Source organism: Periplaneta americana, chromosome 6 (genome assembly GCF_040183065.1).
Source record: "Periplaneta americana isolate PAMFEO1 chromosome 6, P.americana_PAMFEO1_priV1, whole genome shotgun sequence".
Classification (NCBI taxonomy): Eukaryota; Metazoa; Arthropoda; class Insecta; order Blattodea; family Blattidae; genus Periplaneta; species Periplaneta americana.
In genome coordinates this window covers 41589286-41606216 of record NC_091122.1, presented here as the reverse complement: position 1 = coordinate 41606216, position 16931 = coordinate 41589286, and the positions used below count along the sequence as shown (strand labels likewise).

The window sequence follows — 16931 nt, the reverse complement described above, 5'->3', positions numbered from 1 at the left end:
AAAATAGTTTCGAAAACTTTTTACCATACTGCTAAGGAAAATGAAAACAAATATATTTCAGATCTTGGAAATTATAATGCTGCAATGTACCACAAACACAGGACTCCAAAACATATTTTAATGTAAAATAGTACAGCAGTAACTTATATTTGAGTTGCTGTGCATGATGAATTGACTATAATATTCTGGAAAAAGAAGAATTGTCAAGGCTTACATGAAGCCGGAACAATAATAATACTACAAATGAAGAAGGTCGTCGTCTAAAAATAAATAGAAGTCCGTAAGATTATCCATTATTAAAATCGCCAATGTTGGGTGCTATAAGAAAAATCATTATTTTAAAATTACCGGTATTAGTTTTATCCATCCTGACTCACGTCTTTATGTCTTGCTCTAAAGTTGCGGTAACGTTTGCGTTTTCATTGTGAATGGACCTTTACGCTGCTTACGGTACGGTGCCAAAAGGCTAATTCACACGGGGATAGTTTGCAGGAGTCAAGTGCTTGGAGCAAGTCGACTTTCCTTCAACTTTCCTCGTGTGATATGGTCAAGACAGTCAAGTTGTGGCTTGGCGGTCAAGCAGAATTTGAGTTGACGACCCGTCAACTTTTGTGTCTACTTTCCCGTCACGTGACCAACTCCATCACTTCCCGCGTGTGAATGCGAACTTGTAGCAACTTGGCAAGTAGAAAGTTTGTAGTTTTAGGCCTATTGTCGAAGTAAATTAATAATTATTAATAATGAGCGCCCCTAAGTGGAATTCCAACGATATCATAAAGTTTTCGGAAGTATATGAGAAGTATGAATTTCTATGGAATATACGTGACAAAGAATACGTCAATAGAAACAAGCGGGAATTATTATTCCAGAAATTAGTCAGTGAACTCATGGAACAAGGTTTCGAAAACGCAGACGTAGAAGTGGTACGAAAAAAGTTAAAAACCCTTAAAACAGGACTCATTCTGAGATGCTTCCTGCATTCTGCAGGATCTTCTTCAGCTAATTCTTTCAACAAGGTATTAGATGCACCGTGCATAATTCTTCTACGAATCCATTTCTTAACCCATGTTCTCTTTTCCTTTTTTTTTTTTTTTTTTCAAGAATATTTTGTAATTCATACAATAACACGGCGCCAATTAGCTGCACACATGCTTGAATATGTGCTGGTGGCATCTTCAGTTTCACCAAATTAAAAATGCCAGCTCACTATTGATTTTTATTAACTATAACAGAATAGAAGAATTCAAACATCACTAAGAATACAACATTCAGCGCGCCCTTTTTTTCAAGCATGGTTTCAAGTTTAATGTCTCTGTGTGATCACAAATATAGCATCAAGTTTAGAGGCTTCAAGCACTTACTCCTGTAAACTATCCCCGTGTGACTCGGGTTAAAGACCGTCTTTCGTCTCTCGATCATTGCGGATGATCCAAATCCAGAACAATGTATTCAAAATTATACGTTAATTATATTGAAACAATTTGTGCCTTTATGGTTTAAATGCGTATATGGCACATGTCCAGTCACGAAGTGGCCTCCTGACAAAACTGTATTGCTTTACCAAAGAACTGCTGCTGCTGCTGCCCAGCTAGGTGTATGATATATTTTTGACGGAGGAGAGACCCAAAGGCTTATTGTGCTTACCATTCCTGATCTATGAATGATTTTTGTCGCCGAACAGCTGCACTCGTGCGTATACAGCATGCCGCACAGTGAACTTGGCCTGGGCTGTGGTAATGATTTATTATTAATGGAGAAAAAATTCGCTCCAGCACTGAGAATCGAACCCAGGACCTTCACCTCTGCACATTGAATGCTCTACCATTGAGCTATGTCGGGGCTCCATAAACAGCACCAGAACGAACTCCTCTCCTTGGTTTTCTCTTATGGCATACTTCATGTTTCGACATTACGTAACTTTATAGGAGCACACTCATATTAAGTGACTTTAGATAATTGAATCTATATGATGTTATTCTTTTAAGCCAACAGATTTCTCTGTTATGAACATTATTAACGGAGAAAAATTCGCTCCAGCACTGGGGATCGAACTCAGAACCTTCACCTCTGCGCACTGAATGCTCTACCACTGAGCTACGCCAGGGCTCCATCCACAACACCAGATCGAACTCCTCTCCTTGGTTTTCCCCTATGGTCTACTCCTGTTTCGACATTACGTGCTAGAGCGAATTTCTTTGGTTGGCGGGAAAATGCACACAAGTAAAAAAAAAAAGTCGATTTTTCTGTTGTACCTAATCATGTAAGTCTAGTATTTTTTTTTTTCTAATTTTTGAAATAATAAAATTTCATGTATTTTTAATTGAAAAAAGTCTTACTTTAACCAACATACATGAATTTCATTATTATACTTATATTCAGTGAAGAGTAAATTAAAAAGAAAGTCTCTCCTGAAAAATTATTTTTTTTTACTTACGTGCCTTTTCTTACCAACCAAAGATTTTTCTCCATTAATAATAAATAATTTACATAGCAGAAAATTCTGTTGCCTTAAAAAAATTAATAACATCAACACATTATGGTAATGATGACAATGACATTTGAATTAATGACAAAATGAGTCTGAAGTCCAACGTCGAAAGTTACCCAGCAATTATTTCAATTGCTTGAGGGGAAAACCTCGGAAAAACCGTCAATCAGGAATTGAACCTGGGCCCACTTGTTAACAATCAGACATGCTGTTATTCCACAGCGGTGGACTTCCTAGGTACATTACTTGTCTCTAAAAATTAGCACAGCATGAAGAATCTTTGAGAGCATTAGAAGCAGTGAAGGACACTAGAATTTTTTATAGCAAAAGATTCCACTACTTCACTCGCATCAATTCCTTGCATTCTTTCCACACTACGTATTTAAAATATTGAATTCACTTGAACATTCTTGTGACATGGTGCCACGTAAGTATGTTTTTATCAATTTTAATTTGGAAAAGGATCATTTCTAATGCACATAAAGCATTGTAAATTAAATGCAAAGTCTTCTGTTAAATATTCAATATATCGCAACGATAAATATGCTTTGCTGTGTAACTCTGTTGCAGTAGATAAAATCTGTGGAGTTGGTTTCAAAGAACAGGTTACTTAGACATTTCGTAGAATTGAATCTAATTTGGATTTGATTAACTATGATATCTAATGTCATGTTAAACATACCTACTTGAAAATATTTTTCAGGATCCAATAGCTGTTCATTCTGAGTCAATCTGTCACTGCCTCCCCTCTGGGACTTTTAAAGTGTGTGACAAATTTCTTTTCTCTAAGACTGTACTTGCACAAGGAAAAGAAGTGTACTACACAGGAGCTGCACAGCGACTAACCCATACACCCCTTTCTTTTCTGTATCGATATCAAATGGACTTACCTGGTTTACTGCACAGAATGTTATGACCAAGCTATCTAAACACAACAGTAAGATATTATACAATCAACAGAATAACATGTAAATGTATTTTTTAACAAAGAAAATATATAAAATTCTGTTGGTTCCAAACTTCCTCTGATGTGGATGGTATGGTATGGTTTATTCTCACTCAAACCTTTGGTCCTGCTGGCCCTTCACATTATAGTATTCGGGCCAGCAGTTCCTTTCATATACTATTTACAACTTGCACACTACCAGATGTTAAAGACCGACACCTCTTCATCATTTAATTTTCACCCACTATGTCTTTCATGTTCATTCACCACACTTCCTATATTTCTGCGTTTATTAACTATTCCTTGTTTCCTTCTAATCCTACCTTCTACTATTTCCTATTCCTAATAACAACATAACAATTACTTTATCTACTCCGCATTCTCACATTTACAATTACACTACAATCATTTTACTGTACTATAGTCTTAACTAGGCATACCCTCTATTATTTGCTTTACATCTATCTATATTACTTCTTTGTCCTACTGTTACCTATCTAGTCTAGTCCTACTTTTAGCTCCTCTACTCTTCCTATCTTAACAGTATGTCCTACTCTTTCCTACTAATTTAATAAACTCATCATGACCCTTCTCCTCATATTTAAAAACTATTCATCCATATTCACCCTGATGTGGATGAATATAAAGGTACATCTCACAGTACCACACATGTACTGAAATCTGTTTAGCATGCTTTGTAAATCATTAATCATACGAGATGCATCCAGGATGTATGGCCAATAAAGAAAACAAAAACATTAACAAGGAAGGAATATTTAATGCACTATTTACAGAGATTTACTGGCTACTTCTCAACATAGTCACCACTGTTATTGAGGCATTTAGCATACCAGTGCACCAACATTTGTATGCCCATGTCATAAGAGTCTGCCGCCAACGTTTGCAGCCATGAAATCACTGCCGTCTGTATCTCAGCATTGTTGTGGAAACGTTCTCCTGCCAGAAAGTGCTTCATGAGACAAAAGAGATAAAAGTCACTTGGCGCGAGGTCGGGGCTGTAGGGTGGATGATCGAAGATCTCCTATCCAAACTGAAGCAACAGGTTCCGTGTGGTGTTGCTGTATGGAGTTGTGCATTGTCGTGCAAAAGCATAATGCCTCTTGTCAGCATTCCGTGTTTCTTGTTCTGGTAAAAAACTTATACATGAGGACACAACGTCGAACCCACAAGACAATGCACATGATTTTTTTGGTAAAGATTGTCTGCTTGAATTTGGTCCTCACAGGTGAACAACTATGCCGCCAATGCATGGATTGTTGTTTTGTTTCTGGTGTGGCATGAGACACCTATGTTTCATCCCCAGTGACAACACTGTCGAGAAACTCGTCACCGTTCTCTGCGTACTGCTGGAGGAATGTCAATGCTGTGGCCAGGCATTTCGTTTTGTGTTCATCTGTCAGCTACTTTGACACACTTTCAGGAAACCAAGCCGCCAGGAGACGATTTCGTGAAGCAGTGAGCGAGACGTCCTGGGGAATTGACCAGAGAGTTCCGAAATTGTGAAGCACCGGTTCTGCAAAACTGCTTGCCGCACACTTTCCATCAGTTCTGGCATCACCAGGGACGGTTGGCCACTACGGTCTTTGTCGTGCACATTGGTTTGGCCTTCAGTGAATTGCCTGCACCATCATCTCACCATACTGTTGCTCATAATGTCGGGTCCGTACATGTTGCACAATTGGCAGTGGATCTCTGCTGGAGATTGCTTCTGAGCGTGCACAGTTGGCTGGAGACAATATCAGTGCAGCCATTTTCTCCTAGCGCTGTGCAGTAACTACTGCTGTCACAAGACAAACTGCACTGCATTATTCCCACATACCCCCCTCTCTACTGCTACGTATGCGCATTCCCGTCCAACTAGTCATGCCATCTCTGGACGTGTTTGAAACTTACTTCCTGGATGAACCTCGTAGTTTTTACTGCAGAAAATATCACATTTTGTATAATTAAAATAATTAATTTGCTAGATGGTTTCATTATTTACCACTGTTATTTATCTTAATAGTCAGAATGAAACAGCTTATATCTACTAGGGCATTCGATAAGTAAAGGCATATTTTGTAAATACAGTGACTGTTTTTGATTTGTAGTAAACAATATAGCCCTAAATGTATGAACAAAGGTGCGTCATTAAAAATCCAAGCTGCAAGAGAAAAACATGGAATTCAGTGCTTTAGGCCATTAAAAGAAACCTGTGAGAGAGAAGTCCTACCATACCGAACTATTGCAAGTTGGGTGGAAGCGAGGCATTCGCTTTCAATCAAGAGTTGACATCCGAAGAGCTTTAGATTGGTCAGTGAGAGAGAGATCTAGAAATGATGCTGCAGATGGAGTCCGCCGTCTTCCAAGAATTTGGCAACATATTATTGACATGGCAGGAGACTATATTTGGAATATGTAATCTCAAAAGTAACTACATTGCCATTACTTTTCGAATGCCCTAGTATACTGGGTGTTCATGTCAAAGTGCGTCATGACATCACTGTTGTGAGTCAGCGATTTGAAGCGAGTTTCAGATTTTATGTCAGAGAAGTTGCCTATTAATCAAGGCGTTCAATCTGAACTTGAGAACGTGTACGGTATAACTTGAATGTCGTAGCAACAGATGGCTGTCTGTAAAGTCTCTGTGCTACCATAACCTCTTTCGAACTGTATTTTGCACGGGCAAGTCGTACGCAGGGTATTTGTTATCGTCGCTTGCATACGGCAACATTCCACAGTACAAATCAAATGCTCCATGTCCATGTAGACCGTCGAAGTTAATGTCAACAAATAGGCTACGTAAGTAATCGTCTTAACCCTCTCCCCATATCCCGACAGTAAGAAAAAACTCACCTCAGTACGTGTTTTCAAACAGTTCACATTCCTGCCACTACAGGCGTACGTATCGGTAAGTACTCTTCAGAATGAATGCCACACTTGCTAGGCAACTTCTCTGGCACATAGGTAATACACCTCTGCGGAAGTGTAGGAAGACTGAATTCTCTAGGCTCATCGACTAGCCACATGATGGCATACAGCGAGCTATGACACACTTTGAATTGAACACGCAGTATAGTTCAAATGTGAAAATAAGGAGAAGACATTATACAAAGAGAATCAGTAAATTTAATAAATGCTGGTAATATTCCTTCAGTTATCTTTCAAATTTTACAAGTGTCTTCTCAAATTCACTCACTCCACGTAACAGAACTACAGTAATAGGACATTTTAGCTGAAAATTTTACGACCACAGCACTGGAGGTAATGTTACACAAAATAATTTTTCTCCGTCGCTCCTGCAAAAACATACTTACCTCCTAAAAAATTTGAGAGGCAGTCTTCTACCATCTAAAATCTCAGACATTTAAGATGGGATATGAATCTGGGGAAAACGTAACAAATATTACAATTATAAACTGTCTTCAGCCAATATATTATGTATAGTTATTAATTATATATATCATATGAAAATAATACAATATATACAAATTACATCAGTTCAATTAAACTATAAGCTAACCATTGCATTACATACAACATCTGAGAATAACTCCAAATCATAACGGCTTTACCAACTAATCAATGGAACTAAAATAAAAAGTTTCATGTACATATTATAATACATACTGCCTGTCTTAACTAGAAACACTGCTTGAATATTACAGTTTTTTTATTTACTTACAGGCAGTTTACGGACTAGCAAAAACTTAACAGGGGAGAAGTGTTGAGATATTCGCAACGTCTATTACTGTATCACAATTATTGAGAAATCAGGCAACTATATCCATGTGAATTCCTTTAGATAATATCAACAATGAAGAGAATTGCGATAAATGACATTTCTATGCAAAAATAAAATATATATGGCGGAAGTGGGGAGAAGGAACCAATATTACAGACCACTATCTATTGAATGATATCACCATAGTGCAATTTCTTATAAACAGCTTCTAAGTTGTAGGTTTGTGATCTACATATCTACATTCAAATACAACTGTGTACAATTACAAACAGTTCAGTTGAAACGGAAAAACACATTTACATACACATAACGTAATCTCAAGAAAAAGGACACGCTAAGTGGGGGAGGGGGGGAGGGCAGGAATGTAACAGAATTTAGCTCCAATCTCTCATCATAGTATTCTATCATATATCTGCATGGTAGCCATTGGATATCTATTGACTAAACAAATAAGGCATCATTTTCATCACTAGTAAAGCTCTGCTGACAGTATTATGATACAAATGCCCCAATCGTAAATTATTTCATACATCAATTGTTGAAGTCAACCCACTTACATAATTTATATTTTCCTGGACGAATGATTTACACTCTTTCAACATTCACAAATATTCATTCATGTCACTTGATCCCAATAAAATTTGAAAACTTCATCTGCGTACTTCAAGAAAAAAGAAGTCTCTAGTAAAAAAAAAAAAAAAATGAACATTTTCAAATCAACAGACAAATTTGATCTAACATGAAGAAATAATGGACATTGAAAGTAACAACATACAGGTGTGACCAAGTGTGAAAAATTTTCGGAGTGAGTATTTAAAAATGATACGAGCTATACATTAAAAACTATACAGAAATAAACAGGTACGTAACAGTGAAACAGTATTTGATTAAATCACCTGCCATTAGAAAATATTAGCAAACAGATGTAAAGGATAATGTGGTATGCTTCTGCTGCATAACCACAATAAAAACATTTCGTGAGTTTAATAATGCAACTCACACATTTTTGTGACTTTCTCATAACAATAATTATATAAAATGGCACTCAATATTACTTGTCTATGCAGTAGTAATCAAAGTCAACTAAGTATGGATAGATCTTTGGTGTTAGGAAAATGAAGGATGGGTGTATGTAAAAAGAGAATATTTGCACTTCATAACAACACATATGGAAGTTCAACTATAATATGTTGTCGTCAAACTGACACTTATTTTGTGTTCCATTGCTTCTTATTTGTATATATAATATGAAATTGTTAATTAACTAATTGCATTATTATAAAAGTAACCAAACAAATCAAAACCGTTTATACTGTGTCTGAAAAAATACATGACCATCCAATTTATGGAATTAATTGACTATACAAAGCATTCATCAATTCCAACTTCGTTCTTCTTTTGTTCAATGGAGCAAACCAACAGGCTGTCACAACTTAAACTTTGTTCTCTGAACACGTGATTTTAAATTAAGCATTGGCTGAATAGCTTAGCTGAAAGAACCAAATCCCAAAAAATCATTGCTTGACGATCAAATCTGTTACATCCTGGTGCAAGTGGTGAACAGTGCAGTTTCTCTTTCACACATCTAGTCTTAAAGCTGCTCTTTCTTTCCTTTCTGTAACAAAATCCAACTACTGACCAGCCTAAAACATCCTGATTCTTTCAATTTCTTACTCTAATTACCAGAAAGAATGCGTAATATTATCTGCACTGCTTACAAAAGTTATATCTCAAACTATACCATATACCTTTTTGGTCTAAGCAATGTACACGTATCAATCTCACAGTTTTTGTTGCTAAGTAGATTGTTTAATGCATTGTGCATTGATTGCATGTTTACCAGATTGCTGAACTGACAGGAATTCAACATTTTTCTATTCTCAAAAATTCTACTGTTTTCAAACTTTGATATCAATTATATGGCTTGGCACAACTATACCACACATTGTGCAGGAAGAGGCAACAATCTTCTCAGTATACACACGTAACTGTTTCTAGATCAAATTTCTTTCTCCTCTTTGACATGTCACTTTCACGATAAATGTTTCCCTTTTGAACTCATACTGAAAACCATGTCATCCTATTGACATATCCTTTCCATGCACTATCAATTGTAGCTGTCAAGGAGCTGCGTAAACATTTGTAACAAAACTTAATATGATTTTGTTTCCATCTCTAACTTTCAAAGTAAAAACAAAGGAAACCTAGAAAGTATATAATTTAATTAGGGGAGAGTTGGGTAGTATCGGACATCGGGTAATATCAGACAGTGATATTTCTTTCATCTACCACCGGATGGTAGTAGCAGTGTTCAGATGTCGCATACAGAAACGTAACCATGTCACTTAGGTACTACCATCTGGTGGTAGATGAAAGAAACACAACTGTCCGACACTGTCCACACATCATCTCTTTATTCTTAATCTTTCACTGTCGCTACTTCTCGTCACTGGAATTCTCTGCCGTCTGAAGTCAAGGGCTGCCGAACTTTAATTTCCTTTAAATGTAAATTAGAAAAATATCTTATGATGAGTTGCCAGACCTAACGCATTGCAAATATTTAATGGTTATGTGTTCCACTGTATTTATTTTTTTATTTATTTTTTTGTTTCTTATTTTTATTGTGTAAGCATGTAAATCGTGTTTATTTATCACTTAACGCCAATATGTATCCCACTGTGTTGTTTTTTTATTATTAATCTATTTTTTTGTGTACATTTTATTCAATTGTCGGTTTCTGGTTTAATTATGTGAATTCTACTTAATTGTAACTAATACTAATATGTATACTAATGTGTTTATTTTTATTTTTACTATGTACATTTTTTATTGAATTATCGGCTTCTGTTTTTATGTGATTCGTATTTGATTCTAACAACATTAATAATATTCCACTGTGTTTATTTTTATTTTACGAGTAAATTTTTATGTAACTACCTCTTCTGATCTCATTATGTACCTAAATTGTATCAGTATGTAATTACTTAATTCCAGTCCAGTTGTATGTTCAACTATGTAAGCAAGTTTTAATTCTGGCTGAGTGTAAGAGAAGGCCTTACGGCCATAACTCTGCCAGGTTATATAAAGCCATTATTATTATTGTTATTATTATTATTATTATATTACCCGATGTCCGATACTACCCAACTCTCCCCTATTTCTCAGACAGGACACCGAATTTATCGCAATTTAATTTGTAATGACAAATTTAATAAACTGCAACCTCAATATGTCGCTGGAAAACCCTGTCAGTGTTCTGAATGCTATGTACATTACACAGAAAAAGTATGAAGCCAATGCAAAAATATCGAGTAACAAAGAGAGGGGCTACAAAAGCAGCATCACCAATCCAATAGTTGTGTCCCAGAAATGTCACTCTATTATTCACATTCAGAGTATTATCATATTCATTTGCAAGTCTTGCAAAATGTTTGGTAACAAATAATAAAATACTGGCAGTATACTAACAATTCGCATGACTGAGCAAGATTTACGTTTATTTGAGCTTCATTACTAAAATACTATTGTAAATTTTCCTCACGACATGACTTGACGCTCGATGCATATGTATATGTTAATTACATTTATTCTGCAATTAGAATGTGAAAAACCTTTCTAGGACCAACTACTGACAAACAAAAACCTAACCTCACCTGAAAGAGAGTTTTATGTATATATAATCTCTCTCTCATTCTCTTTCTCTAATTTTTTTAAGGAAGACGGGACAGTTTGAGAATATGCCAGAACACTAATTCAAAATGAAAACATTCTACACAGAAACGTGTACTTTTTACACATCAAGCTAACTCTTCCACAAAATAACCACATGCTATACTTCTGATTATTGCAGAGACGAAAATTCAGTTACATAGCTCATCTTCAAATTTATATTATGGCAAACTCTCAAATTCTTCCATTTTGCTTGTCATATATTCTTCTCATTAGTTTCTTCACAAATTTCAATGCTGATATCAGCTGTATCGACACGCAGGGAGAGAAAATCTCCCACGCGGGCTGAAGTAGAGATCATTTCTTGACATGTTACATTTTTCAACAATTACATTGCATTCCCCTCCTGATTAAATCACAGTTGACAAATATGTTACACTTCCACGCACAGACTAAGGCTGTATTTCTAATCTCCAATTGCACAAAGTACCGTACTAGCTTCACTTTTCTGAGCGAAGTATAGCAATTGCCACGGCAGATCAAGTTCCAATATTCACTTGAACTACTCGTTCTTTCAGATACATAATACTCCATTTTATGCATAAATATTTGCACCTTCATCTGCTCTTTGCAACAATTTATTTATTAGAAACAAGAACTCTCAACACATTGAGGAAAGAAAACAGCATAAATTTTACAAAATATTCTCCGAAATATGAGGTACAATACGAGAACAGCATGAGAACTTCAAGTATGTGTAGAGTTTATGTTAATTAAAAAAAAAATCACGTTTTAATAAATTACATATTAGGAATATTGCAGTAAGCTATTACATTATTAGCTCGAAAAAAATAGTTAAAACTTAAATTTGGTATACGCTTTATATTTAAATTACTGAACTGCTTTAGATCTTAATCAGTACAGACATCCGAAGAATAAGGGAAGGAAAGACGAAGGGCACATATCCGAGATCATATATATACAAAAGAATAGATGAACCACCCAAATAAGTAAAAAAGGGCCTGTGTAAAGCTCATTGTGTTATAAATACCAGTTCTGTTGCACATGCCATACGGTGCAGCTGTGGTGTGGGCTCTTTTTGAGGATGAAGGAGGCAATCACAAATGACAGATCAACTGCCTGTGACAAAAAACAAAAAAATTCACGTTCCCCTCTGTATTGAGTCAATAGGAATGGACCCTAACAAGTGAGCAACAGAGCAGAATAGTTCCATCATACCTTCAAAATAAACGACAGTCTCGTTGTAATCAATTAATAGATACAACAAACATCTTCACATGACGCAACACAGTTTCTTGAGGTCAGAATCGAAGTCGTCATCCAGGTCCCGAGTGTCGGGAGTCTTGCCTGCGATGCTGGGCATGTATTGCTGCTGACACAGGCCCTCGCGCTCATAAAATAACATGTAAGCAGAACTTGTGTCCATTTGGTTCTCACTCATCTCCTGCAAAACAAATGTTACCTTAGTTAGATAGATAGAGAGATAGATTTATTTGTTCCATAATATTCTTGTATTTGCTTTATAGCATAGAATAAAGAACATGTCCAATTCTTATGTTTAAATATAAATGCAATACATATAAAATGCAAATATGAAATATGTACAGAATTAATACCTTAATAACAATAATATTTTATACAATGTAATATGTTTACCATTTAATAGTATTAAAATATTTACACACTGGTTTATGTCGATTTGATTTTTTTCTGTATGAATTATTGTAATGGGAGGAATGCCTATGCATTTTTTTCCAAGCAAACAGATGTTTCGTAAGTTGTCAATAAATTATCAAAAAAGGTTTGTGGAAATTTACTTGTGTCACTTTTCCCAAGCACTACAGAATTCATCCCGCTACAAAAAAATGTTATTTTAACGAAATTAGGCCTAATATGCAGTTAAAAATTAATTAAAATTAATTCGAAAGAAAATAAAATAAACGAGTTATCACTAGGCATCTGTCATCCTTGGTTTTAGTGAGTTTTCTGAATGCACTTCTGTAGATGCAATTGTTGTGGTATGCATTTATATTTAAATGAAACAGTTTAATAAAATGGAACTTTCAAAGGCAGTTTGTTCCTAAACATTATTGAGGAAAGAAGTAAAGAAGCAGGTATGGCAGGAAAAAAGACAACAAAACAGTTTTCGTTAGACGAAAACAGAAAGATCATTGAAGTAGACAGAGGAGAGTAGAAATGCGAAGTAAAGCCATTGAAAATATGCAAAAATAATTATTCACTTGTTGAATATGCATAATTATCATTATGACACAGATTCTTATTGAAGTTGCAATATAATATGGACATACATATATAAATCCCACAAGGGTAGCTGCTCTTCAGTAAGGGTTGCCAAAAGACACAGCATACTAAACAAATAAAAATAAAAATAAACATTTGCGTTATCACTATTTACGATTTTTATTTTCAAATGAAAGCTACCCTCGGGAAATTATTTTTATTCAATAATTATTAGTAATCAAATAGAATATAAGGAAATTTAGGTGTACAGGTGATTACGTAAAATCTGAACAGAATATTTCATTACATCTATAGCAATAATTTTCAAAATACACTCAGGGACAAAAAAAACCGGACACTTTAATATTTGCTGGTATTTTGCAAAACATTATCTTCTCATACAATATTATGGTAGCCATCTGTTGTTATGGAGACGTGTACACATTCTTGATTGTTTTTTGTTTTATAAACAAGCCATTACAACCAAATATTCCAATTTTGCTTTCGGAGTCTCAGCTATAACAATTTTGTCTCAACCATTTTGTGCTTCATTATCGTTATCATTCGTTAATTCTTTATTTTTACATTTTCTGAGTTTAAGTGGGGTTGTAACAGTTTTCTTAAAACAAGATGCGACCTGAAGATGTGGCTCGAGCTGTAGCCCTTTACGATGATGGACGCAGTGTACGTTACATTGCAAATGTTATGAATATGGCTAGAAGCATAACCCATGATGCCATAAAACGGTATAGAGAGACCCTAGAATATACCAGAAGACCAGGTTCGGGTCCTCCAAGAGCTACAAATCCAAATGAAGACAGGTACATGGTGTTGAGAGTTCTTAGGGAGCGCAATCTGCCAGCTACTAGTGTAGCCCAGCAATTTGTTAACATGCATGGACGCCCAATTTCGGCCAAAACAGTTAGAAGGAGGTTGAAAGCAAGTGGACTGATATCAAGTAGACCTGCAACTGGTCCCAGACTTCTCAGGATGCATCGAGTTGAACGACTGCGTTTTGCAAATGATCACAGGGATTGGAGAAATGGACAGTGGAGCTGTGTTCTGTTCACCGATGAGTCCCGTTTCAATCTGTGCTCACCTGATGGATGTGAAAGAGTTTGGAGAAGGAGAGGAGAACGATTTTCACAGTGTTGCATTTCCGAAAATGTGCCGTATGGAGGTGGTGGAGTGACGGTTTGGGCAGGAGTGTGTACGGATGCTCGTACAGAGTTGATTTTTGTTGAAAATGGAAGACTAACAGCTGATTGGTATATAAATGAATGTTTGGCTGATCATGTTGTGCCATTTGGCCAATTTGTAGGCGATAATTTTGTTTTAATGCATGATAATGCACAGTCGCATATTGCCCATGCGGTCGGAGATTATCTTCAAGAAGTGGAAATCCATGTTCTTCCATGGCCAGCAAGGAGTCCAGACATGAACCCAATTGAACACGTGTGGGACATGCTGGGACGGCGTGTTAAGAATAGACGACCGAAACCAGAATCGTTACAAGAGTTGAGGCGAGCACTTGGCGAAGAATGGGAACTTATTCCTCAAGAAGACATTGCTAACCAAATTGAGAGCATGCCAAGACGTATGGATGCAGTTATTCAAGCCAGAGGGGGTAATACCCGTTACTAAAAAGAGTTTTTAATGTTTAAGGCACCATAAAATGAAAAAACAGTTAGATCAAACGATGCCATAGTTATACGCCCTTTGTATTTTTTTGTAAATTTTCCCATCAGAGATTTTTTTTTTTCAAATGTTGTCGTATAAGGTGCTAAATGGAACATTATTTTGTTTAAATGGGTTTTGTTTCATTTTGAAATAATTGGCAACAAAATACAAGCAAATATACAAGTGTCCGGTTTTTTTTGTCCCTGAGTGTATTTAAAGGAATTCAAAAAGACTTAAAATATTCAACTGAGAATTTTGGAATTGTTCCCCTTGCTCCGAACAATAGGCCAAATACTTCAATCTGTCCTTGTATATGATAATAATCTCTAAAGTATTGAATTGTATGGTCATAGATGGTCTTAACCCAGGTACAGCATCTGTTATTCCATAATATGGGACACAGACAAATTTAATCAATTTTCGGCTTAACGAAATTTCACTATAACAGAAATAACTGAAGAGTCCACTTGGATGATGGATGTCACTTTCTTGTCGAAAATGAACCAAGACTGTCAATGCATAGCTTAAGACATATAGAATGTACATAGAGAGTTATATGGCATTAACACTGATAGTCATTGTCCAGTAATGATCGGAAAATCAAGTTAAGCTTTGAGCGCTAAGCATTTCAAACTTTCAATTGCTTCTCCTGCAAAATGTATTCCAAATTACATCCATCATTCTTGCAGTGGACTCTTCAATTACAGTACCCCCCTCGAGTTTGTTATGCTGCCATTTCACTGTATGTATAAACTTATACTGTAACACTCAATCTTCCAGAACAGTCTAATTGTAACTCACCTTGCAGCTGCTGTCATTGTAGCAGTACCATTTACCATTTGGATTGCACGCATAGCTCACATAATGGCCACCTCCAAGAATGCCAGAATGGGACTGTCAACACAAACACGAGAACGTTCTCAGTACCAGAATCAGTAAACCACTGTACACAGATATCGTACCCAAATCCAGGAATACTTACAACAATAGCATAAAGATGGTACTTGAGATCAAACGGATCAGTGCCTGCAATGAGCCGGTGTTGATGGAAGTCTTGTAAAGCTCCATCTGTGACTGGTGTACGCACCAAGGATGTGGATTCTAGCCTTTCTCGTGCCAGCACTGAGAGACGGAGGTTTGGAACATCGCCATTGGCCAAAATTCTCCCTGTTAATCATTGATTACATGTCATTAATGCAAGACTCTGCTTAGTATGCACTTCCAAAATAATAATAATAATAATAATAATAATAATAATAATAATAATAATAATAATAATAAACCATGGCGCTACAGCCCATGAAGGGCCCAGATCAACCAGCCGGCTGCTGGCCTCATGTCCACATGCCGAAGCAGAGGTGGACGATCATCCAACCAGAATGGAGGTATCGTGTGGTTAACACAATGATCCCCCCAGCCGTTTATTGCTGGCTTTCGCAACCGGATTTCGCTACCTATCGTAGCTCCCCAAGTGCATCATGATGCTGGGTGGGCACCAGTCCCATACACTGGCCGAAATTTCATGAGAAAATTTCTGCTCCCATGAGGACTCGAACCAGTGCGCGTTCCATAACTCAAGTCTTAGGCAGGATGCCTTAGATCAGGACATGGGACACTTCCAAAATAAGCAAACTACAAAATAAAAAAAAATGTCCAATACTTTTATACTTTGAGAAATTCCACATTCACCATCTTACAGTGGTGTAATAAAATACAGACCAGAATAACTGAAATCACCTTTGGAAACAAACATCAGTAAATAAAGTTATTAACTAGTATCTACATTGCAGCACGAAGTTATCCAAACAGCTCAAATGGCAATTTTCAATGCTGAAGATCCAGGTTTAAATCTCAACAATTCCAAGTACAATTTATGGCGAGGAAAGATTGCTCCAGGCAAGTTTTTGCAGAGTACTCCCATTTACTTTGCTGGCATTTCACTAATTACTCCCTTAACACCTTCTGGTGTAACATAAATCCATCTTCAGGATGTACCGGAGGCAACACCAAAGATAGCAAAAAGTGTTTACATCCACTGATGGTTCTGTTATTGCATAGTTACCATTTCATGCATTCCCAACTTATCAACATACATTTCATTGAATTTCAATAGTACAGTAAAATTCCTTGTATCCAGCACC

General features: G+C 36.3%; 1 protein-coding gene across 3 annotated transcripts in view; it reads right to left on the bottom strand.

The window, feature by feature from the left end:
• Positions 1 to 11852: 11852 nt before the first annotated feature.
• Usp32 (Ubiquitin specific protease 32) overlaps positions 11853 to 16931 on the bottom strand; it is a 97612-nt gene continuing 92533 nt past the window's right edge. For 2 of the 3 annotated variants that reach the window (XM_069828010.1, XM_069828011.1), the window contains exons 26-28: positions 15773 to 15957; positions 15592 to 15684; positions 12005 to 12313 (exon numbers count right to left, since the gene is read on the bottom strand). In XM_069828010.1, coding sequence (XP_069684111.1) covers positions 12143 to 12313; positions 15592 to 15684; positions 15773 to 15957 — 449 coding nt within the window. In that variant the 3' untranslated portion in view covers positions 12005 to 12142. The other variant, XR_011332486.1, reaches the window with a different exon arrangement.